At 47.9% G+C, this 25,301-nt stretch overlaps 2 protein-coding genes across 6 annotated transcripts in view; one reads left to right on the top strand and one right to left on the bottom strand.

Moving 5' to 3' along the window:
* Slc66a2 (solute carrier family 66 member 2) overlaps window positions 1-8,969 on the bottom strand; it is a 30,982-nt gene extending 22,013 nt beyond the window's left edge. Inside the window, exons 1-2 of one of the 2 annotated variants that reach the window (XM_090352940.1) lie at window positions 8,136-8,969; window positions 2,829-2,962 (exon numbers count right to left, since the gene is read on the bottom strand). In XM_090352940.1, the coding sequence (XP_090209066.1) occupies window positions 2,829-2,962; window positions 8,136-8,338 (337 nt within the window). In that variant the 5' untranslated portion in view covers window positions 8,339-8,969. The remainder of the gene's footprint in view (window positions 1-2,828; window positions 2,963-8,135) is intronic. The other variant, XM_090352941.1, reaches the window with a different exon arrangement.
* A 150-nt stretch (window positions 8,970-9,119) lies between these two features.
* Window positions 9,120-24,971, top strand: Hsbp1l1 (heat shock factor binding protein 1 like 1). 4 transcript variants are annotated; one of them, XR_016538800.1, is made up of 5 exons: window positions 9,120-9,212; window positions 14,752-14,833; window positions 17,065-17,722; window positions 18,248-18,328; window positions 19,425-19,495. XR_016538800.1 is itself a non-coding variant. In XM_090352939.1 (4 exons), exons 1-4 carry the CDS (start codon window positions 17,672-17,674, stop codon window positions 24,939-24,941), a joined length of 219 nt encoding a protein of 72 aa, XP_090209065.1. In that variant the 5' UTR covers window positions 16,717-17,671; the 3' UTR covers window positions 24,942-24,971. The 4 variants fall into 4 exon arrangements, 1 of the variants encoding a protein (XP_090209065.1); XR_016538799.1 differs by having other exon boundaries at window positions 14,709-14,833; XM_090352939.1 differs by lacking the exons at window positions 9,120-9,212; window positions 14,752-14,833; window positions 18,248-18,328 and adding exons at window positions 21,282-21,376; window positions 24,936-24,971 and having other exon boundaries at window positions 16,717-17,722; window positions 19,425-19,491.
* The last annotated feature ends 330 nt before the right edge of the window (window positions 24,972-25,301 follow it).

Raw genomic sequence — 25,301 nt, 5'->3', positions numbered from 1 at the left:
GCAGGACCGGGTTGTCTTCTCAGCCTGTCTTCCCAGGGACTCAGCAGCCACGGGGTGGAGGCCATGGCTGTGTATTGGTGCCAGATCAGCGAACACAGGTTTCTGGGTTTTTTACACCCTCCCTCACACTTCTAGAAGACTGAAGGAAGTGAAGCCACACAGCTAATTAAGGCAACATGTTGAAATATGTTGGGGTCACTATTTCTCTTTTTTTTTTTTTTTTGACACCTACATTGAGCATTTATTTTGTGCCATGCTCTTTGCTCAGCTCTTTCCACACATTAAACACATTATCGTTTTCACAATAATCTCCTCAGATAATAAACCCCAAACATCTCTAGTTACAGATTCGCACACTGAAGCTTACATGAGATAATTTATAGCCATTGACTTGTAGGGAACTCATTCCATTCAAACCCATGCTCATAACCATACTCTTCTGACATTCAGCCACAGATGAGGAAATTTATTCGAGGCACTTCCTCATACCAGGAATAAAGGAAGGGAAAAGAGAAGTGCCATCTATGGCCAAGTAGACTTACTTTATTCTTAAATCTCAAAGTGTAACACCTGAGATGAGACATACCAAATCCTATTGACAAAATTCTTCAGGGTAGATGATAGGAAAAACTAGGCAAATATCAGAGCTGACTCAAAGCAGACATGAAACTGGCCATTGTGGCTCATGCTACTCAGAAGGCTGAGATCTGAGGATGCAGCTGGCCCAGGTGGACAAATACAAATGAGTCATCTCCAGTTAGTCAGCAAAGCCTGGCATGGGTCCTGTAGGCTGAGGCTGAGAACACGGATGTTTGGTACAGAGAGGGGAGACTCTCCAAGAAGCAATGCCAGAGTCCACAAAGAAAGTGCTTTGCCTGAACAGCTTTGCTAGCTCTGGTGTAATTTAAACCCGCATTGTAACAGGAAGGCAAAGAACGACACTCGGAGGAATATGCCATCAGTAGGAAGAAAGGGCGAGAACGCGTCAGAAAACAGACATCAGTGGCCATCTTTTTTAAGGTCACAGTCGTCCAATTGGTCTCCTCAGAGTTACTTATCAGAACAAGAGGCTGACCTACTTTCTACAAAAATGAAACGGTGCCATTTGTTCATCTAAAAATAGGCCCATAGGGGCTAGGAGTTTGGCCTAGTGGTAGAGTGCTCACCTAGCATGCACGAAGACCTGGGTTGGATTCCTCAGTACCACATACATAGGAAAAGCCAGAAGTGGTGCTGTGGCTCAAGTGGTAGAGCTCTAGCCTTGAGAAAGTCCAAGGACAGTGCCCAGGCCCTGAGAGTTCAAGCTCTAGGACTGGCAAAAGAAAAAAGAAAAAAAAAAAAAAAAACAGGCTCATACAGAAAGAGAAGGATCTTGCTAATGAAAAGAAAATAACAATCATTACAAGGACTCTCTTCCCAGCAGGCCCTAAACTAAACAAATCTGGGAAATCCTCAAAGCTGAGACCTCTCTCTCTCCCTCTTCCCCCCCCCTCTGATAAATACCAACAGGAAACTGAGTGTGGTGATACACATTCACCTAGTACTCAGGAGAGACTGAGGCAAAAAAATGGAGAGTTCAAGGCCAACTTGGGCGTATGATAGGTTTTGTTTTTGGTTTTGTTTTTTTCTTTAGAGGGGTATAGGTGGGTGTGGAGAGGGAGGGAGGAAAGGTGAATGGATGTGATCATGCTATCCAGCATACACTATGTGTAAAATGACCTATGTAACTTGTGGACAGGGATGATTTGGAGAAATTGGGAGAAAGTGAAGGAAAGGATGACATTGTTCAAAAAGAAAAAGATACTCATTACCTGACTTATGAAATGGCAGCCCCCAATATAACACCTTAATAATAATTAAAATAATTTTTAAAAACAACAAAAAAGAAGCCAGGTGAGGTGATTCACATCCATAATCCTAGCTACCAGGAGGCTGAGATCTGAGGATCAAGGTTCAAAGCCAGCCCTGGCACACACGAAAAAAAAACCCTGAGATTCTTATCTCCAGTTAACCTCTAGAAAATGGGAAGTGAAGCTTGGCTCAAGGGTAAGGTGGTAGCCTTGAGCTGAAGAAGAGCTTAGGGACAAGACCCAGGCTGAGTTCAAGCCTCATGACCCCCCCCCCAAAAAAAAAAAAGAGAAATGGCCTGGCTCAAGCCATGGAGCACCCTGTCCACATATGTGAAGCTGTGGGTTAAATCTGCAGCACTACAATGGAGTGCAGGTATTAGGAGGGAGTTGTTTCAGTTAAAGGAACAAATGAGAGCAGGGCTTTGACCTTCCTACACACAAGAAGCCCATTAGCATGCATACTCACTACAGCATGTCTGAGTAAAAGGAACATTTGCAAAGCAGAAGGCAAAAACAGGAAGCATTTCTTGCTTACAGGCTGCCTGAATTTGAGGGATGGATGAATGTACTAAGCACAAATGGACCCACCTATCCCCTATACCAGCAGAGCACCCACATGTGCTCTGGGGCCTGGAGTACCCACGCCTAATTCTGGATAGACAAACAACAAGGTATGTGAGAAAGAATACACTGGATGGTGGGAATGTGCTTATAAGCAGTCATCCTCAGCTCTGTCTTTCTGGGATAGAACAGAGCTATTCCAAGAAGTTGTTAATTCCTCATCCAGATTCCTGCACAGAACTTTTGTCTTGAATTTCACATTGAAACACCATTAATCTACCATCAGTTACAGATAACCACCATTTAGTGAAATGGAAGCTGCTTAGATAACACTAAAGTGGCTTTTCGTTCACCAAATGAACAGGGGACGTTTTGTTTGCTGACTTGGTGAGGCTTTATTTTGGAATGGTTACCCACCTGCAAAAGAGCGGCGTTTTAGGTTCAATTCATTTGCCACGCGTACTTCAGTGCAGAGTTTCAGCATCAGCAGCATGGTCAGGATCATGATTACGCTCTGCCACAGCAGCGGAGACTCAAAGTGCCTCCCAAACCTACAGAGGTAGGGAGACCCATAGTTAAGAAGGATGTGGGAGGTGAGACCCTGCCTAGGGAAACCTCCCCAACCTTTCCTCTGATCATTAGCCTGTTGAGACTCTCACCAAGTTAGCCACAGGTTTTGCCTCTAAAGGGAAAAACTACAATCCAGTGGCAGGCACAGCCAGAGTGTCTCTACTGCATCCATTAGACCACCAGGAGGAACTACAGCATTCAGGTTCCCACTGCAGATGTAGTCCTACCCCAACCCTACCATGCTGGCATGAAATCCTAGCTAAAATTTGCTGAAAGGTAGTTCGCACACTGAACTCAGCTCTATATACAGCACAATTCCCAACCTTTCCTAAAAACTTCAAGACCCACAAATGCCCAGAAGTACATCAGCCCTCTGCAGTCCCATCACTTTGCAGTCAGAAGAGATCTGATGCCTGAGTTTCCTAGGAAGATGGCAGAAGTGCAGCACTGCAGCAGGGCTGGTGGCTGCAGCTCTTGAGCCAGTGCCAAGCAGGTGCCTGGCCCTTATCAACATGGGCTGTTAACAGACTCAGTACCACTGGGCATATTAGCAGACACCACTGCACTCAGGCAAATGTATCAAGGTCTTACTGACCCAGGGCAAACAACAAGCTTGTTCAGGGGCTACTACCCCACCATACCATCTGCATGGCTGTAATGATAACTCACTGAATGTTCTATAAGTTAAAACAAAAAATGTGCCAGGTGCTGGTGGCTCACACCTGCAATCCTCACATTCAGAAGGCTCAGCTCTGAGGATTGCAGTTCAAAGCCTTCCTGGCCAGGCAAGTTTGTGAAACTCATCTCCAATTAACCTCCAGGAAATCAGCAGTGGCACAGTGGCTCAAAGTGGTAGAGCACTAGCTTTAAGCAAAAGAGCTTAAGAACAACACCCCACAAGTTCAGACCGCATGACTGACAAGACAGGTGTAGTGGTATATGCCAATAACCCCTATACTCAGGAATTTGCATGTTCCAAGCCAGCTGAGCTACATAGCAAGACCTTGTCTAAAAACAAAAGAAAAAACAGGGCCAGGAGTTTGGCCTAGTGGTAGAGTGCTTGCCTAGCATGCATGAAGACCTGGGTTTGATTCCTCGGTACCACATATATAGAAAAAAAGCCAGAAGTGGTGCTGAGGCTCAAGTGGTAGAGCTCTAGCCTTGAGAAGGTCCAAGGACAGTGCTCAGGCCCCGAGCTCAATCCCAAGAATGGCAAAACAAAAACAAAACAAACAACAAAAAAAAAAAACAGCCTGAGGAAGAAGTCACAGTAGCCTCAAAACAACAAAGCAAAGGGATTTTTTTTTAATTTTTTATTTTTTTTTGGTCCATCATGGGGCTTGAGCTCAGCCTGAGCTTTTCAACTCAGGGCTACCACTCTACCTTTGAGCCAAGCCCCACTTCCCGTTTTCTAGAGGTTAACTGGAGATAAGAGTCTTAGGTCCTTGGGGCTGGGAGTTTGGCCTAGGGGTAGAGTGCTTGCCTAGCATGCATGAAGACCCGGGTTCAATTCCTTAGCACCCCACATACATAGAAAAAGCCAGAAGTGGTGCTGTGGCTCAAATGGTAGAGTGCTAGCCTTGAGAAAGTCCAAGGATAACACTCAGGCCCTGAGCTCAAGCCACAGGACTGGCAAAAAAAAAAAAAAAAGAGTCTCAGGTCCTTTTGTGCCCAGGCTGGCTGTGAACCTTGATCTTCAGATCTCAGCCTCCTGAGTAGCTAGGATTACAAGCGTGAGCCACCCAGCCCAGCTTCTCAGTCTCTTGAGTAGCCAGGATTACAGGAGTGAGCCACCAGCACCTCGCTAGGAATGAATCTTTTAACTAAGGAGATAAAAGACTTCTATAGTGAAAACTACAAAACAGGGAAGAAGACACTAGACTATGGAAAAGCCTCTCATGCTCATGGTTTATCAAAATATTGTGGATGGCTATAGTACTGAAATAAATCTATAGATTCAAGATAGTCTCTACCAATCACAATGTCATTCTTCACAGAAAAGAAAAGAAAAATCAATACTAAAATTTATATATAGGCCTGGAGTTTGGCCTAGTGGTTAAAGTGCTTGCCTAGCATGCATGAAGACCCGGGTTCGATTCCTTGGTACCACATACATAGAAAAAAGCCGGAAGTGGTGCTGAGGCTCAAGTGGTAGAGCTCTAGCCTTGAGAAAGTCCAAGGACAGTGCTCGGGCCCTGAGCTCAAGCCCAGGACTGGCAAAAAAAAAAAAAAAAAAAAAAATTTATATATAAACTTAATCTACCCCAAACAACCAGAGAAATATTGAGTAGGTAGAATAACACTGGAGATATCACAATACTTCAAATTACGTTACAGAGACACAGGTACCGAACAATGTGGTACTGGCACAAAAACAGACATGCAGACCAGTGAACTAGAAGAGCCACAGAAAGCCATATAACCGTCTGATTTTTTCTTTACAAAGGAATCAAAAATATACACTAAAGACATCCTGGGGAAGGAAATGGGTACAAAAGCATGAAAAGGGGGTATCAATGTGTGAGAATATACCTACTACCTGGTGAATGTAACTGTAACCCCTATAGATACATTACCCCAACAATAGAAAAATAAAAAAGACAGCCTGTGCAATAAATGGTGTTGGGGAAATTGGCTATCTACATGCAGAACACTGAGACAAACCGTCTCTCACCCTGTACAAACTGTATACCAGGTAGATCAAAGACCTGAAACTCTGAAACTGCTACAGACAAAGCATTAAGATTCAGGCATAGGCCATGACTTTCTGAACAGTACTCTAGTTGCTCAGGAAATAGCAGCAAGAACTGACCGACGGCACCAAATTAAAAAGCCTCCTCACTGGGTGCTGGGCGCTTATATCTGCAATCCTAAATACTCAGGAGACTGAGATCTGAGGATCGTGGTTTGAAACCAGCCCAGGCAAGAAAGTCCGTGAGATGCTCATCTCCAATCAACCACCAAAAAGTCAGAAGTGGCACTGTGGCTTATGTGGTAGAGCACTACTAGCCTTGAACAAAAGAGATCAGGGACAGTGCCCAGACTCTGAGTTCAGGCCCAGGCAGGATCCAGGAGAGACCAGTTGTCCTCTGTCCCTCTCTTCTTCCCAGTCTTCTAGATAATACTAGGGAACAGGTGTCCTGTGTGTCCAAGCAGCCACAGAGGCATGGGTGGCTTAGGACAGCCTGAGGAATGTTTTTGCAGAAAAGGATACTGTGGACAAGGGGTGACATTCATGGAAGACAGTCCCTCTCCTCCAGAAATCTGCTCACAGGCCTCTCTGACGCCCTAGCCCAGCAAGGAGAACAGTCCCCATGCACCTCTCCACGTGGTCACAACAGGAAACTGGTCTCATTTCTGGCTTCTCCAAACCAGAGGCTCAGCTGTACATCCGATGTTTTGTTTTCTTTTACAACTTAGAGGGAGAAGCTCTCTAAATGGAAATTTTCACACTTGGTGGTCCAATTTCAGGCAGCTCTCCATTACTCTGGAGAGAATTTATTCCACAACCCTAAAAAGTGTAATGCCCCTTAACAGTTAAACACTAAGCCTGGGTGGCCTTTTGAAGGGCATGTTCCCTCCCATGTGTGCAGAGTAAACAACAGAATTGCACACAACTACATTTAGAAACCTGCTTCCACTTAACCTCAGACTGAATGAAGGCCGTGCCAATGATACCATATGGCAGCTGGGGGCCTCCAAACTGGGTGGAAGGAAAAATAGGAGGATGGGGGGGGAGTGGAGTTTTTCAGCTTTTGATTACACAAAAGTGTGAATCAATCATGGTCTCTCCTTCCAAAGTAGCTTAACCCAGAGACAAATCTCTGGGTGAAGCCCTCAAATGCTGTAGTAACACCCTCCCATTTCCCACCTCTCAAATGCTGTAGTAACACCCTCCCATTTCCCACCTCTCAAATGCTGTAGTAACACCCTCCCATTTCCCACCTCTCAAATGCTGTAGTAGTAACACCCTTCTATTCCCCACCTCTCAGAGTTGAACTGTCACTAGCTCATCTCCTAAGACTGTCAAAAACACAATCAAGCAATGGTCAAATGAGCCCAGAACTGCAGCAGAATGCAACGGAGCAGCAGAACTTCCTGTCCAAGAATTCTGAGACACATCCATCACTTATAGTTTAATGTAAATTTTAATCTAAATAAGTTTGATTTAAACAATAGTAAAAGGCAGATACATAATGTTTTTGTTTTTTTTTTGTGAGTCATGGGGCTTGAATTCAGCTTGGGCGTTGTCCCTGAGCTCTTCAGCTCAAGGCTACCACCTATCCTTGAGCCTCAGCCCCACTTTCAGTTTTCTAGAGGTTAACTGGAGATAAGAGTCTCACGGTCTTTAGTGCCCAGGCTAGCTTTGAACCGTGATCCTCAGATCTCAGCCTCCTGAGTAGCTAGGATTACAGGCCTGAGCCACCAAGCCTGGCTTAGATACATGATTTCTTATGAACAAAAAATCAAAAAGAGCTCTTCCAACGGCCACCTGGGCCCCTCTCCTAGATTCTCTGTCCATCATATCATGAGAACTGCCAGGCAGTTCTCCCAGGACACAAAGGCCTTGGGATCATCCAGCGGGAAGAACCTCAGGATGAGATTATGACATCTCTTTTCATTTCTCTGTAAACTCATCCTCCTCTCAAGTCTGTTTGATTTCAACAACTGTTAAAATTAATTGCAGTTTCCTTAGCAGAATGCAAACGGTAATGGTAAGCGGGTCCAAGAAGAACAAGAACTCTCATAGGCTAGTGTGACTTGCTACTTAAGAAACAAGACCACACAAGAAGGGCTTCCGGGAGAGCCTTCTGCACACAGGCCGACGAGGGCCTCCTGTACTCCCCGCTGGCTTGATTTCTCACCTCAGCACTGGGAAGGAGAGGGCAAGGGCGCAGTCTCCGGACAAGGCACACAGGAGCCACGTATCAGACGGCGGCTAGCAGGCCCTGAACGGGTGGGCAGATCTGCCGACTCCACTGGAGCCCTGCTCCGACCTGTCACCTTTCCAAGAACCGCTTCTAAGTTCAGTGACGCAGCCTGCGGCCGGGCGGACGCTGCGGCTGCGGCTCCGGGGCGCACGCTGACACCTCCACCCCACCCCTCCAGAGAGCCAGTTCCGGGAAAGCCCGGGTCCCAAAGTCCCCAACTTACCAGAAGAGTATCCGTAGGATATTGGCCACTAGTAACACCAGACACACGTGTGTGGAGAAGCCGTCGGCATTCTGAGTCCTGCGGATGTCCCTGTACTGCGGGATGTAGGGCACGACTCCTCCAAAGACCATGGCCCCGGCGGCCACCCAGGAAACCAGCTGGTGCAGCGGGACCAGAAGCCAGCCCAGGCCTTCGGCTTCCATCCCCGGCACCCGCACCGGCACCGGGGCTGCCGTGCGCCCCGGGCTGAGGTCGCCGGGCCGAAGCCCGTGCGTTTCCCCGGCTCCTCAACGCGCGCGTGGCCGGTCACCCCCACATCGCAGCCGCGACCCTGCGTAATTCTCCACGTCCTGTCCTGGCAAGAAAGAACGCAGGTGGCAGCTGGGAGACGCGGGGCCGCGCCGCCCCAGCGGCAGAGCACGGGCTGCGGGGCAGGGAGGCGGGGGAGGCCCGGCCGGGCCGGGGCGCGACGCGGGGCTGGCGGCGGGAGCAGGGCCCCTCCTCGGACCCGGGGCGCGCGAGGCCTGCGGGGCTCGGAGCTGAGACGAGGAGGGCGCCGGCTGCGGGGCGCGGGGCGGAGGGCGCGCGGCTCGGGCACGCCCGGCAGGGGTGCCGGACGCGGGCGCGGAGAGGAAGCGGGGCGCGCGCGACGCAGTCCCGGCAGGGGCGGCGCGGCCGACGCCGGCCGCCCGTGGGTGAGGGGCACGCGGGCCGCGCCTCCGGCCGCGGGTCCCTGGCCGCCCAGTCGAGGCTCCGTCGGGATCCCAGAGAGGGACGCGCGTCGGAGAGACCCGCGCCCGGGCCGTGCGCGCCGCGCCGGCCGCTCCGTCCGCGCACGGTCCCGGGAACGCCAGCCCGGCCCGCTGACGCCACAATGGAGGCCACGCCCACTTCGGGGCGCCGGGCGCCGCCGCGGGGTCCTAGTGCGCACTCGGCCGGGCAGGCGAGACGAGACGGGTGGGGGGGGGGGGGCGGGCGGTAGGCGGCTAGGTGGAGACTGGACCCACTGGTCTCGGAGGCGTTAGGGACCAAGTAGCGGCGCCAAAGGGCAGTGAGCACCCAGGTCGACGGCTCCAGGTAGGAGACGCCTGGCCAGCCAGAGGGGTGCTAGGGGCGCGCACGGTGGTGCACAGGGGCAGCGCGCAAGGAGGGGCGCAGGGTTGATGCGGGCCGTGGCGAGGCGGAGATGTGTTTACTGGGCACTGGAGGAAGTGCCAGGCCTGGGAAGCCACCCAGAGAGGTGGGACTTGACAGGGAGCCCCAGAATCCAGGGGTGGGAGCGCTGGAGGAACAAGCTGTGGGGCTGGACAGCCCTGGCGGACAGGAGAGGTCACGCACCCACGCGCGAGCCGAGGAACCGCAGCTCTGAGCCATCACCGCTGCCGGCTCTGGAAATCAGTCAGGTCCGGCACTGGGCTATTGGTTGGCATGGGCACTCCACAATTTGCCGAGCGTCCTCCACCGGATGGCTGTGGAAGGCCAGTCTTCAGGGTGCCCTGAAGCACCCTTCAGAAGCATCTGACCTCAGGGTGGATTGGTGCCACCGGAGTGCTGAAGCCAGAGGACCCAAATGGCCGGCCTGCTTACAGTCCTTGGACGGCAAACACAGGAAGCTCCGCCCCCATCAGGCCAGGCCTGACAGCCCTGTGGCAGAGGTGTGCAAGTGTTACCAGGGTTGGTGGGGGGCGGGGAGCTACGGGGCATGCCTCATGAGTCAGCTTCTTCAGTCTGTAGCTTCCAACTGGCCTGGCCTCCCACGGGCCATCTGGGTGGTTTTGCAGGAAATCATGGGAACACAAACAAGCAGGGAAATGAACACAGAAAGAAGCTGTGCGGGACCTGGGAGAGGGAAAGTAGGTGTTGTGGCTTAGCAGTATCTTCCCCAAGCTCCAAAGCCTCTAGAATGTTCCATCATAGACTCTTTGTGCATCCAGTGGTCACAGTTGTTAATTTTGTCTTGAATATAAAGAGGCTGTGGAGACCCCTGGAGTGAATTGGTGCTTCACTATTGTTCAGTATTGATAGGTAGTCACCTCCAGGAGCCCAGGCAAGTGGCACCCAAGACCCTGCCCCAACAGAGGCCCCTAGAGTGACCTGGTACTTCTTTTTCTTTTTTGCCAGTCCTGGGGCTTGAACTTAGGGCCTGGGCACTGTTCGTGGGCTTTCTCAAGGCTAGTGCTCTACCACTTGAGCCACAGCACCACTTCTGTTTTTTTCTGTGTGTGTGGTACGCAGGGCTTTGTGCATGCTTGGTAAGCACTCTACCACTAGGCCATGCTCCTGGCCCGCCTGGTACTTCTTAACAGCTGGATTCTGGATCCAAGTACAGAGTCTATACATTTGTGAAGCAGAAGAACAGTCCAGCTCCTCAGATACTGGCTGCATCTGGCTCCCTGCATTCCCAAGGGATGATCCCTCCCCACCCCCCAACCCCACCAAGTGTATGGCTGAAGAATAACAGCTCCTGAAATGTCATGTCGGTGTTACCCTATTGGGAACAAAACAAACACCTCATTTTTGCAGCTGTGATTTAAGGGTCTTGGAGTCCTGAACCTAGGATGAAGATTATCCGGGTAGGCCCTTGTAACAAGATGAGGCAGATTTGGTAACACACAGAAGAGAAGGCATGTGAAAGTGGAACAAGACTGGATCTGTGAACTTCACAGTAGAATTGAAGCAGCCACAAGCCATACATTGAAGAAGCAAGGAACAGATTTTCCCCTCTGGAGGAAAGAATGGGCTGTCAACGCTCAATGAAAAACTGACTTCAGACTTCCGATCTTCAGAACTTTGAAGGAATGAACCCGGCTGTTGAAGCCACTGCATTTATGGTCATTAGTTACAGGAGACACAAACTCCCACAAGGCCCCACAGAAGCAGAGCTACTCCACCACTAAATTTTGCAGTACTTTGTTAGGCCCACACAGGGAGGGTATAACTCAGCCTGTATGCTGCTGGTAACCAGCTTTACATGGTGCCCAACAAATGCTTCTAAAGAAGCACACACGAGCTGGGTGCAGTGGCTCACGCCTGTCATCCTAGCTACTCAGGAGGCTGAGATCTGAGGATCAAGGTTCAAAGCCTTGCACAGCCTGAGCACAAAAGGACCTGAGACTCTTATCTGCAATTAACTTCTAGAAAACCAAAAGTGGGGCTTGGCTCAAGGGTAGGGCAGGGCCATAGCCTTGAGCTGAAGAGCTCAGGGACAGCATCCAGGCTGATGATATCAAGTTCCATGACTCCCCCAACTCCACCCCCTAAAGCACACACAGGGGGGCTGGCTCCAGGGAGCTAGGGCATTATCATACCTTCCTTTTTTTTTTTTTTTTTTTTTTTTTTTTTTTTTTTTTGCCAGTCCTGGGCCATGAATTCAGGGCCTGAGCACTGTCCTTGGACTTTCTCAAGGCTAGATAGAGCTCTACCACTTGAGCCTCAGCACCACTTCTGGCTTTTTTCTATGTATGTGGTACCAAGGAATTGAACCTGGGTCCTTGTGCATGCTAGGCAAACACTCTACCACTATGCCAAACTCCAGGCCCTCATACCTTCCTCTTAAGAAAACCAAAAGGTGGTTGGAAACTGCCCTTGGGAAGGTGGGGCAGGGTGAAAATTCTACCAAGGACAGTTTCATAGTGCAGGGCTCACATTTGTTCCAGACTTTCCCATCTTCCCAGACTGAACTCTTATCCCCACTAAACACTCCTTCCTCCTCCCCAGCTCTTGTAGCCAACATTCCACTCTCTGCAAATTTGACTTTTCTGAGCACCTCACATTTGAAGATTTATGAGAAGGCAATTCTCCTTCGTTCACAGTATGCTACTACTGGGTCTTGAGCTCAGAGCCTTGAACTTGCTTTCACTTGGCCACTGCCCCCACCTCCAGGGTTGATGGTCCACACCTTCAGCTTTAAATCTGCCCTCCATTTCAAATTTCCTTCTCCGCCTTGCTAATTTCACAAGCATGGGGCCTCCAAAGTTGATCCTTGTTGTAATGTATCAAATGTGGTTTATTCCAAAATGTACCACATACATATATTTGCATTTGTACTTTGCTTATCCATTCATCTGTGGATGGACATTTGTATGGCTGCCTGTTTGAACTCTTGCGGATAGAGCTGACATAAGTATAGGTGTGAAAAATCTGTTCAAGATTGCATCCACGCTGGGCACTGGGCACGTGGCTCACGCCTGTAATCCTAGTTACTCAGGAGGCTAAGATCTGAGGATCAAGATTCAAAGCCAGCCCTGGCACAAAAGGACCTGAGACTTATCTCCAATTAATCCTTAGAAAACAGGAAGTGGGGCTTGGCTCAAGGGTAGGGCAACCTTGAGCTGAAGAGCTCAGGGACAGCGCCCAGGCCAAGTTCAAGCCCCATGACCCTCAAAAAAACAAAAAAAGAGATTATATTCACTCATTTGTTCTGATGTAGGCTTGCTGTATCTTACAGCCATTCAATGTTTAATTTTTCAGGAGTTTCCAGACATTTTTACAGTGGTTGCACAATTTAACATCCCCACCAACAGCATACAAGAATTTCCATTTCTTCTCTAACAGTTGATATTTTCTATTTTTTATCATAGTTGCCTGTAGTATCTTATTATAGTTCTGATCTGTATGTCCCTAATTAGCGATGCTCAGCATTTTTCTGTGCTTACTGGCCAGTGTCTTCCTTGGAAATGGAAAAATATCTGTTCATCTTTTCCTTTTTTGGAATTTGTGATTTCTGCTGTTTTTGTTTTTTCAAATTATAGGACCCCATTAGAGATTCAGAATATCCAGCCCTTATCAGATACATAATTTGCAAGTATTTTCTCCATTCTGTGGAGTTAGTTACCTTTTCATTGTGTTGATAAGTGTCTTTTGAGGCACAAAATTCTTAATTTTAGGAAACGTAACTTATGGAAGTGACTGTGCTTCTGGTGTCATATCCAAGCAATCAGTGCCAAGTCCAGTCATGAATCATTTCAAGTCTACTAGGGATTTTATCACTTTAGATGTTTTTACATCTTTTGTCCCTTTGGCTTTTTAAAAATCTACATAATAAAGGTACAATGTCATTCTTTTGCACATGGATGTATAGTTTGGAAATTATGTGGTTTTATGCCAGAGAATTGTCATACTTTTCATAAGATTGATGAATGGAAAGAAAAGAAAAATGAATATACAGCAGCAAATGTTCAGTTACATCATTGCATCTAAGGTCCTGATTTGACTTCTAAAAACAAGTCTGTGAGCCAAGGGGCCCTCTTTGGTCTTAGATGAAGGCTGCTAATTCTCTTCACCCAGAAACAAGAAGATGCCAGTGAGAGGTCTATGCGCAGCAGCTTCTGCCTTGATTCTTGCTGGTCCCAAGGCACTGGGGGAGGCACACTTGGCTTCTTCCACTTGCTCCTGGAACTTGTGGTCTGATCTCATCTCCCAGAGTCTAAAGTGAGCAACAATATTTGGCTCACATGGGCTGTTGTCCAGATTCACTGAATGTGGGACATAATTATTAGTCCCTCTCCCAGTGATGTCCTTGAAGCATCCTTCTTTGTGGAAAACCTTTCCTAGCCTCACAGGTAAATGGAGGACATGTTTGCTGAAACCTCACAGTATACCTGGGAGCATTATGGCCACACCAGTACCACACCTGCATCCACAAAGGATTATGAGGCATCTTTGGAGGAAGGTCCTGGAGCATGTAGTTTATAAGTTTTCTGAATGATCAGGGCTCTGCTAGCCATAGAGCTGTGCTGAGATGCATGTTTCTTATTATTGTAGAGGTGATGCAGAGGGGCTACATAAGTTAGGTAATGAGTACATTTCTCTTTGAACAGTGTTACCTCCTTCCTCATTTCCCTTGTTTTTCCCTCCTTCTCCCCTCCCTACCCTCCCCCTCCTGCAAGCTGTATAGTTCATTCAATATAGTCTCTTAAGTATCACTGCTGAATTGTTTCCTTTGTTCCACTGTTTCTGTGCTGAGATGCATCTTAATCTCTTACCTTCTCAGCTATGATCAGGGTCTGTCTCTGCTATTTACTAGCTGCATCAAAGATTTTGCTGTCCCCTATAATGACTCCAATTTTGGAATCTTTTGTTGAAATGCCTTGGAGTTTTTTGGGGAGAGGGGAGAGTACTGGGGTTTAAAGTCAGAACTTTCTTTGTGCTTGCTAAGCAAATACTCTAGCACTTGATCCACTCTACCAATCCCTTTTTGTGTTGCTTGCTTCAAGATAGGCTCTCATTTCATGTGTGAGTCAAATTGGATCCATCTTTCCCTTTTCTGTCGGGAGGCATGTACCAATGTATCCATCCACTATGCTTCCCTCGTAGCTTGAGACACTGGCTACTTGAAATGTCTTGTGAGCCCTTCTCATCCAGCTCTTAACTCCTCTGTGTTCTTTCTGTTCCAAGCTCAGAGAGGGGCCATTACCCCTCCAGAAAGGCCCTCTTCCCCATCTCCCTTCATGAGCCTACCAGGCTTCCTGTGGGGTAATCCTGGGTTGTCCCCATCAGACTCACCTAAGAGCAGACTCCTACTGTCTGCTCAACCTTTTAGGCTTTGTGGGAACTGGGGATCTTTTGTTACAGCCCACAGTCCTTCCTGCACTGTCTGCATGCCATATGCCAACAGACCCTGCTCAGGCTGATCTGGATGTTTGAAAGTCTCTGCATGGCTGGGTCAGATCTCTGAAGCTCCTGGGAGGCTCAGGCAGGTAAGACAGAGGCCCTTCCAGGCTGTACCTGGAATCCTGACTACTGGGCTCCAGACTGAGCTCCCTGCTTGTTAGGTTATACAAAAAGTACATGCAGGCTGGGTATCGGTGGCTCACGCCTGTAACCCTAGCTACTCAAGAGGCTGTGATCTGAGGATCGCTGTTCAAGGCCAGCATGGATATGGAAATCTGTGAGACTCTTATTTCCAATTAACCACCAGAAAACTGGAAGTGGTGCTGTGGTTCAAGAAGTAGGACACTAGTCTTGAGCTGAAGACAGGATTAGGAATAGCACCTAGGCCAAGTTCAAGCCCCATGACCAACCCCCTTCCCCCTCTAGAAAAAGTACAAACGTATGTGCATTCATAAGCTTGAGTCATATCTGTACCCCTAGCTCTGACTAAATCTGGCCCTGAGTGCCAGTCAGCTCAAGACTGCCTTTTATGTTCACAGTAGGCATCCTAAACAGATCCAGTTCTACCAGCTGCCAAGGGAGAGGTTCTAGTGAGTGAGGAAGCAATCCTGTGCCCTCAAGATTCACGAAAGGCTACTTGTTCTGTGTCCTAAGCTTCCTATAACAAGCCTTCCTCTGAAATAAGCAAGCAGAGGGTTCAGCTTAAGAACAAGCTGGGTAGCCTCCTAACACTTTAAAGACAGGGTGTGGTCCTGGAATTTTCCAGAGAGAAAAAAAGCTGTTGGGCAGGTTTCTTGCCTTGAGCTGAAGATGACCTACTACCCCACCCACTCATGCCAAGCTGTAAGCACAGCTCAGCATGCCCAGCACCGTTCCAGTCCAAGGACCAAAGCATTTGCCAAAGAGGCCCTGAGGGGCTGACGCCAGGCCAACTGCCCGGCCCCTCCCTCTTGTCTTTCCTGAAAACGATCTCCCCTTTCATTCTTTTTTTTTTGGGGGGGGGGGTCATGGGGCTTGAACTCAGCCTGGGTGCTGTCCCTGAGCTCTTCAGCTCAAGGCTACCACCCTACCCCTGAGCCTGGGCATTGACCCTGAGCTCTTCATCTCAAGATTATCATCCTACCCTTGAGCCAACCCCCACTTCCCAGTTTTCTAGAGGTTACCTGGAGGTAAGAATCTCAGGTCCTTTTGTGCCCGGGCTGGCTTTGAACCTTGATCCTTAGATCTCAGCCTCCTGAGTAGTTAGGATTATAGACGTGAGCCCATTTCATTCTTAAATTGGCTCAAATGAGACTCAGTCCTTCAAAACTATTGTGTATTTCTTACACCAACCTTTGGACTTTTTACTACCCATATCCAACGTCTTCTGTGGGAGGCTGCAGCCTTTTCTCCCCAGACCTCCTGCAATTTCACAGCCATTTTCAAAGAAAACCCAGATGGAAGCAGAAATAGGAAAGTTGTTGGTTTGAAGTTAGCCCAGGCTACATAGTGAAGCCTTGCCTCAAAAATGGAGCAAGCCAGAGCTGATGGCTCACAGCTGTAATACTAGCTACTCAGGAGGCTGAAACTTAAGGATTATGGTTTAAAGTCAGACCAGGCAGCATAGTCTGTGAGACTCTTATTTCCAATTAACTACCAAAAAGCTGGGAGTAGAACTGCAGTAGAGCATTAGCCTTGAACAACAATGTTTAAGGTACCCAGGTCCCCAAGCTCAAGCCCCAGGATCAACACAAAAACAAAAACAAAAAGCAAAGACCAACCAGTAATCTATATAGCAAGCTACTCAGGTGGCTGAGATCTGAGGATCATGGTTCAAAGCCAGCCCAGGCATGAAAGTCCAAAGTCCATGACACTCTTACCTTCAATTAACCACCAGAAACTGGAAATGGTGCTGTTGCTCAAATGGTAGAGCACTAGCCTTGAGCTGAGGAGCTCAGGGACAGTGCCCAGGCCAAGCCCAAGCCCCATGGCCAACAAAAAAAATTTTTTTTGTTAAAGTTAATGACTACATTTTAAAAATTGCCATTTTAGCAGCTTCATTGAGGTATAACATAAAAACCTATAACCATGACATAAAAACCCAAACTAATACAAGTTTTTAAAAAGAATATTCATAGGCTGTATTGCACTCTAAATGTCCTTCAAGACGTCATCCTGTACCTAGTGAACAAACTTCCTCCGTTATACTTGTGACTTCTATTTTGTGTCTCTGTAACTTGTCAATACTTTAATATATGGTCTTTCCGCTACTGTTTTCGATGCTTACCCAATGCATTGGAGAGCATGTACTGGTGTATCATTCATTCCTTTTTCGTAGTATTTCCACCACACACCACATCTTCCAGCCCGCTCCTCTGCTCTGATGGCTTCCGGTGGTTCTCCCTGTTGACCACTCTCAGCAGGGCTACCAGGACCTTGGTGGACCTAGCAGCCCCAAGGCCAGGGGTAAATCTTAGTCTGTGAAGTGGGGGCGTCTTTTCCTGAGGCACACACCCGGGGGGTGACCGGCTGCAAGCCTGCTCCCTCAGAGCCACAGCTCCCGGCTACGAAGCAGGGTCTTGAGATCTTTCCTCCAGACGCTCCATCACTGCGCTCGGAGCCCTGGGGGTGCGCGGGCGTGCGCTGAGGCATTTGTGTAGCTCAAAAGGCGGGTGTGTGTGGTCGGCCTCCTGGGCCACTCATCAGGTAAGCTTGTACCTAGTAGGAGGGAGAGCTGCCGGCAGGGGCGCGGGCGGACGCGGAGACCCGGGTCGGGACTCCTCCCGGGCCGCCTCCGCCTCTGAGGGGAGGGCGGCGGGCCGGTCCACTCCGCTCGCTCCCCCGGCTCGGAGCAGCGCGCTCGGCCCTGCGCGGTGGCCCCACGCCCCGGGAAGCCCCCGCCTCGCTCCGCCAGCGGCCGCCCCGTCACTGCCCTTGGAGAGCACATGGAAGCGTGGAAGCCCGCGGCCCCGCGCGGGGCAGAGCTGCGGAACGAGGTAGGTACGAGGTGGACGGCTCCCCCTCCGGCCCGCGCGGCCACCCTAACTACAGTCCTCGCTTGGCTGGGGTTCTCCTGCCCGGCCCGGCTCGGGAGATTCCACTCGGGCACCCCCGCCCCCCCGCCCTCCAGCAGCCCGGCTCCAGCCCCACCCCGCGCGCTGCCCACGCCCGCTGGGAGATTCCACCCCGCCCCCAGCCCCACCCCGCGCGCTGGCCACGCCCGCTGGGAGATTCCACCCCGCCCCCAGCCCCACCCCGCGCGCTGGCCACGCCCACTGGGAGATTCCACCCCGCCCCCACGCCCCACCCCGCGCGCTGGCCACGCCCGCTGGGAGAGTCCACCCCGCCCCGCAGCCCCGCCCCCAGCCCCACCCCGCGCGCTGGCCACGCCCCCTGGCCGCCCCCTCCTAGGCTGGGAATTGGGCCTTACCCTAAATCCCCGGCATCCAACCTGGCTTTCCTGTTTGACAAAGCAAGCTGCAGAAGAAAGGAAGACTAGCAATTCCGTTCTGTGTACGTAGGCTAGGGGGACGTTACCTCTGGGGACCCAGGCCTAAAGAACCCCTCCTCTCTGCTCCGGGCAGCAGGCAGCGCAGACCCAGGTGAACAACAATTACACCCGTGAGACCGAAACCAGTCAGTAAACAACCAAAAGCCAAGGAAGGCAGCACCGTTTCCATATGCTGTTTCTGAAGAATTTGAGAAATCCAAGTTACTGAGTCTTGACGTACTGTCCAGCGGCTTCAACTCTGGACCTGGAGCCGTCCCTTGACCTTTGCTCACGGCGGATGCTCCACCACTTGAGACAGTACCGCTTCACGCTTTTTTGGTCATTAATTGGAGATAAGTCTCAGGGACTCTCCTGCCCTGGCTGGCTTTGAACCATAATCCTCAGATCTCAGCCTCCTAAGTAGCTAGGATTATAGATGTGAGCCAACACTTTTTTTTTCCTTTTTTATAGTTCAGCTCTCACATTTTTAGGTGAAATGAGAAAAGACAGGGCCTTCCTCCCCTCCCCCAGATTGTTTCACTATCTCATTTTCCTAATATTTGGCACCTTAGTTAAAAATCAGTGGACTATGCCAGACGCCAGTGGTTTATGCCTGTAATCCTGGCTATTCAAGAGGCGGAGACCTGAAGATTAGTGACTCAAATCCAGTCCAGGCAGAAAAGCCTGTAAAATTCTTATTTCCAATTAATCAAAAAATAGCCTGGGGCTGTGAGTGTGGCCTAGTGGTAGAGTGCTTGCTTAGCATGCTCAAGGCCTGGGTTCGACTCTTGGTACCATATACACTGAAAAAGCCAGAAGATGCTGCAGCACAAGTGGTAGAATGCTAGCCTTGAGCACAGAAGAGGTTCAGATCCTGAGTTCAAGCCTCAGGACTGGGGGGTGGGGGGGGGTGAATCCTCAAATAAAATCCTAAAGGACAGCAACAATGCTCTGAGTTCAAGCCTCAGTACAAATACACACATCAATGGACCATAGACAAATATCATGGTACAAGGCTGTAATCCCAGCACTTGGGAGCTGAGGGAAAAGGATTGAGAGTTCAATGCCAGCCTGGGGTAGGATGCGTCCTCATAAATCAAAGCATGACAAATTAATGGACCATGTAAGATGGGAATAATTGATATTTACAATGTCCTGCATTAATAATTAATATTCAGCTTATAGTGCTTTTTTCTTTTTTTTTTCAGGCAGAAAATCTACTTCAGGAGCTTCAAGAACATTTTCAAGCTCTTACTTCAATGTTAAACCTCAAAAATATCCTTTTCTATTTTTAGTACATACAAATATATTTGGATTTGCCAAATTACTATGGGCCTTTTTAGCCTTTCTTTTTTGCTTAGGATTCCCAGTAGATTTTTTTTTTTTGCCAGTCCTGGGATTTGAACTCAGGACCTGGGCACTGTCTCTGAGCTTCTTTTGCTCAAGTCTAGCTAGCACTCTATCACTTGAACCCCAGCAACACTTCTGGCCTTTTCTCTTTATGTGGTACTGAGGAATTGAACCCAGGGTTTCATGCATGCTAGGCAAGTACTCTACCACTAAACCACATTCCCAGCCCATAACAATTGTTTTGTTTTGTTTTTTTGGTCAATCATGGGGCTTGAACTCTGGGCCTGGGTCTCTGGAGCTCTTCCACTCAAGGCTAGCCCTCTACCATGGTTTTCTGGTGGCTAATTGGAGGTAAGAGTCTCACAGTGTTTCCTGCCAGGGCTGGCTTCAAACCACAATCTTCAGATCTCAGCTTCCTGAGTAAATACAATTACGGCCATAAGCCCACCAGCGCCTAGCACAGTTGTGTTTTTATGTGGCATGATGATTCATCTGTAGCACAGAAGGTTCTCATTACTTCTGGGTTGGCCACACAGATCATTTGAATGATGAGTATAGAGTTCCAGAAGCAGAAATGCACAACACCCCACTGTAGGGTAGGGCTTACCCTCAAGACTAGCTGGACAGTCTGTCTACAACACCAAGTCATAGGTAGTCAAGAACGACAAATGTCCAGTAGAACATTAGACACTGAGCACTTTGACTAAAAGTAGCTCACAGTCTTAAGAGACATGAAACAAAACAATGTTTCCAGCTTCAGCAAATCCAGAGTAACATCTGCCCTAAAACTTTCTCAACTTGATCTTACTTTACACAATGTTTCTTAAAAACTGTGCAAGTACCAGGCACCAGAGGCTCACATCTGTAACCCTAGCTACTCAAGAGGCTGAGATCTGAGGACTGGGGTTGAAGCCAGACCAGACAGAAAGTCCATGAAACTTTTATCTCCAATTAACCACCAGAAAACTGAAAGTGAAGCTGTGGCTCACAGTGGTAGAGTGCTACCCATGAGCAAAAGAACTCAAGGACAAAGACTCAGCTGTGATGTCCAGCCCCACAATTGGGGAAAAAAAAAAATGTGCAAAGTATTTGCATTTGGACTCTGAAGATAGGTTCAGGGCACAAATTATTCTCAAATATGATCAAATTAAGCCACAGAGAAGTTAGTTTTCAATTTCCATTATATTTATACTCAGTTTGTTAACACATACTGAACTCATATCCCCACGTACATGCCCAAGGAAAAGGAATCAGATTTTCAAAAACAAAAACAACTCATTCCCAGGCACCAATCAATGGCTCAAATGGCTCACATGTATAATCCTAGCCATTTGGGACACTGAAATCCAAGGGTTACGGTTCAAAGTCAGCCCAGGCAGAATAGTCAGATGCTGTCTCTAATTTCAGCTGAGTTCAAGCCACCATATCCATGCTTTAAAAGAGAGAGAGAGAGAGAGAGAGAGAGAGAGAGAGAGAGAGAGAGAGAGAGAGAGAGAGAGAGAGAGAGAGAGAGAGAGAGAGAGAGAGGAGAGAGAGAGAGAGAAGCTCAGGAGCTGATATACACTGACATTACCCTGTCTTCAATTCCTTCCACTTAAAAAGTGCTCTGCTGTGGTATATGCATGCCTGTGGAGGTTTAATTTGCAGCAGGTTTTTAAAGACATGGTTGACTGGCTGGCACATACTTTACTTCTGTAATTCTCCTAACATTGTACTGGAAGAAATGGGAAATCGTATTGAGGATTTACAGAAGAATGTCAATGACCTCATGGTACAAGCTGGGATTGAGAAGTCTTTGAAAGAACAAATGGTAAGGTTATATTAGGGTTACAGACCCTTTAGCATCTCTCCTGATTTTTTTCAATTGAAAAATACAATCCTACACTTGTTTAGTATGTAATTATTCTTTCGGCACCACATGAAAACCCTTAGTAAATGCTCTGTTCTAAATATACCAAGATGCTCATAATTCCTTAAAGAGTGCACATTTTAAGCGAAAAAAAAATGTATTTTGTTATTTTTGGTCATGGGGCTTGAACCATGGGCCTAGGTGCTGTTCCTGAGCAATTCAGCTCAAAGTGAGTGCTCTATTACTTTGAGCCACAGTGCCATTTCCTGGGAAATTTTATTGCAAAACTCAGATTTTAAAGCTGGGGGTTTGTGGCTCACACCTGTAATCCTACTCATTCAGGAAGCTGAGCTCTGAGGATCACACTTTAAAGCCAGCAAAGGGGGTGGGGGTGGGGGGGGTCTGTGAGACTCTTTTGTGTGTGTGTGAATAGTGGAGCTTGAGCTCTTTAGCTCAAGGCTACAACCCTACCCCTGGGCCTGGACATTGTCCCTGAGCTCTTCAGCTTGAGCCACAGCCCCACTTCCCATTTTCTAGTGGTTAATTGGAGATAAGAGTCTCTTGTTCTTTAGTGCCTGGGATGGCTTTGAACAGCAATCAGTGATCAGTGATGATCAGTGATTGATCGATCATCAGATCTCAGTCTTCTGAGTAGCTAGCATTACAGGCATGAGCCACTGCACCAGCTAAGTCTGAGAGACTGTTACCTCCAATTAACCACCAGAAAACCAGAAATGGCACTGTGGCTCAAGTGGTAGCGCGGTAGCCTTGAGCTGAAGAGCTCAGGGACACCAGCCCAAAGTTCAAGCCCCATGGTGCACCATTAAAAAAAAAAACCAAAAAACAGATTTTAGGGGCCTGGAGTATGGCCTAGCAGAAGAATGCTTGTCCAGCATGCACAAAGCCCTGGGTTCAATCCCTCAGTATCACATACACAGAAAAAGCCAGAAGTGGTGCTATGGCTCAAGTGTTAGCCTTAAGAAAGCCAAAAGACAGTGTCCAGGACCCAAGTTCAACCCCCAGGACTGGCGAAAATAAATTAACTAATAAATAAATTGGGAAGTGGTGCTGTGGCTCAAGGGATAGGGCAGTAGCCTTCAGCTGAAGAACTCAGCAACAATGCCCAGGCCCAGAGTTCAAGTCCCACAACAGACAAAAAAAAAGTTAAAAAGATAATAAAATCAGATTTTGGGGCTGGGAGCTTGGCCTAGTGGTAGAGTGCTTGCCTAGCACTCACGAAGACCTGGGTTCGATTACCATATACATAGAAAAAGCCAGAAGTGGTGCTGTGGTTCAAGTGGTAGAGCTCTAGCCTTGAGAAAGCCCAAGGACAGTGCTCAGGCCCTGAGCTTAAGACCCAGGACTGACAAAAAAAAAAAAAAAAAAAAACAACAACAACAAAAAAAAACCCAAATCAGATTTTATTAGAGTATTTTTCACCCCTACTTTTTTAGTTTTTTGGCAGTATTCAAATCACAATGAACTTGAGGTTGGAGTTATTAACTGGTAGTTCCTTTTTGAGATAATACACCATATAACCACTTAAGTCATATGAGCTCTTAACACATGCCTACAGTGGCCCTGAGGATCCCACTCAGTCCCTCTGCAATTGAAATATTCCCTCTCTAATCAGTTTTGCAGTCTTGTGGAGGCAAAAATGCTGTTTGATGTCTCCAACTCAATTTATGGCATTGTAACATGCATGGAGACATAGAATTATGAATATGACCAACCATGTTTTCATTGAACAAATTGCTTTTGTTTCACCCACAATTGTTAACCTGTGTCAGATATTAAGTTACAACAAATGATCACTTTATCTGGCTGAATTGTTTGCTCATGATCAGTGATTAATTTAGTTCTGCTACTTGAATTCAGGGCCTGTGCCCTCTCTTGGCTTTTTTACTCAAGGTCGGTGGTTACCACTTGAGCCACAGTTCCTCTTCTGGGCTTTTAGTGGTTAGCTGGAGACAAAAAATCTTATGCACTGGGAATGTGGCTAAATGCTTACCTAGCATTCATGAATCCCTAGGTTCCATTCCTCAAACTGTAGAGTGATAACCTTAAGCAAAAGCAGCTGAGGGACAGTACCCAGACCCTGAGTTCAAGCCGCAAGACTGGTTAAAAAATAAAGAATCTTATGTGTTTTCTTGCCTGGGCTTTCTTTGAATCACTATTCCTAGACTTCGGCCTCCTGAGCAGCTAGGATTACAGGTTGAGCCACTGGTACCCAACTATCATCAATGAATTATTAATGTCTGAATCCGGCATTCTGGCTAATAAGACCACTGTGCAAACCTTATCCTGCTACCCAGGATTCAAAAACATGGATTATGATGGAGCTCTAAAAGCTGAAGTATACAGAGGGGCTGAGGTGAGAGGATCACTTCCACCCACCATGGGCTCTGGGTGACATGAGACTCCAACCTCAAGATCAGTTTTGGAGCTTTCATTCAGGGCCTGAGAATACTGACCCTGAGTATTCTCAAGGCTAACACTCTACTACCTGAGCCACAGAACCACTTCCAACTTTGTGTGTGAAGAAAGTAGTTGTCCGAACTTCACCCTTAAAGAGGCACATTAAGGCAACATAAATACAAGGTCATACATCTAAAAGTTTAGAAGTTAATAAGGCCAAGCTTGGTGCTAGTGGTTCATGCCTGTAACTCTAGCTAGTCAGAGAAGGCTAAGATCTGAGGATCCTGCTTCAGAGACAGTCAGGGCAAAAGATTCTATGAGATTCTTATCTCCAAATAACAACTACAGCCTGGAAGTGGAGGCATGGCTCAAGTGGGAGAATGCCAACCTTGAGGGAGAAAAAAAAAACCTAAGGGAGAGCACAGGCCCTGAGATGAAGCTCCAGTGTGCACACACACACACACACTACCCATAAGGCCTTTTATGTGAAAGAATTATCTGTTCTTCACCAGGGCTTGTGCTTTGACCTTTGGGATTCCTCAAGCCTCCGCTTACATTGGGGAGGACAATCTGTGATGCCTACTAATGACCCCTCCAACTTGTAGAATGGGCATTTTATCTTTCACCTATAGTAAGCTACATACTTTTCTAGCATGCACTACAATGTGAATGTCGTTTTTACTGAGATCTGAACACACACTGACGCCTGATGCAGGCTGAATTTAGCTTATATAAAAGTTATAGAGGAGCTGGGTGCTAAGGCTCATACCTATAATCCTAGCTACTCAGGAGGCTGAGATCTGAGGATCATGATTCAAAGCCAGCCCAGGTACTAAAGACTGTTGAGACTCTTCTTTATCTCCAATTAACCTCTAGAAAAGTAGAAGCAGCACTGTGGCTCAAGGGTAGGGCAAGAGCCTTGAGCTGAAGAGCTCAGGAACAGCGTCTAAGCCCAGAGTCTAAGCCCCATGACTGACACATACACCCCCCCCAAAAAAAAAGTTATAGAGAAAATGAGTGTACTTTATTGAAAACTACATGACATTAACTGGAATATTAATTAGTATAATAAACTAATCAAATTTAATTTTTTTTCTTACAGACCTGAAGATGTTATTAAACATGTCATGTAAAACAATGAAGTGAAAACTGTTCTTTTGGAGTAATAACCTATTCAATAACCGATGCTTTTTTTTTTCTTTTTGGCCAGTCCTAGGACTTGAACTCAGGGCTTGGGCACAGTCCTTGAGCTTTCTCAAGGCTAGCGCTCTACCACTGGAGCCATAGCACCAGCTTCCAGATTTTTCTGTGTATGTGGTACTGAGGAATCAAACCCAAGGCTTCCTGCATATTACCACTAGGCCATGCTTCCTGCCCTGATGCTTACATATTTTGCTAACAGTCCTGGGGCATGAACTCACTCAGGGTCTGAGTGCTGTCCCTGGGCTTCTTCAAAGGCTAGTGTTCT

The sequence above is a fragment of the Megascapheus bottae genome, chromosome 19, assembly GCF_031878675.1.
Source record: "Megascapheus bottae isolate mThoBot1 chromosome 19, mThoBot2.hap1, whole genome shotgun sequence".
NCBI classification, from domain to species: domain Eukaryota; kingdom Metazoa; phylum Chordata; class Mammalia; order Rodentia; family Geomyidae; genus Megascapheus; species Megascapheus bottae.
The sequence above is the reverse complement of the archived record's forward strand: the minus strand, read 5'-3'. Positions and strand labels throughout refer to the sequence as shown.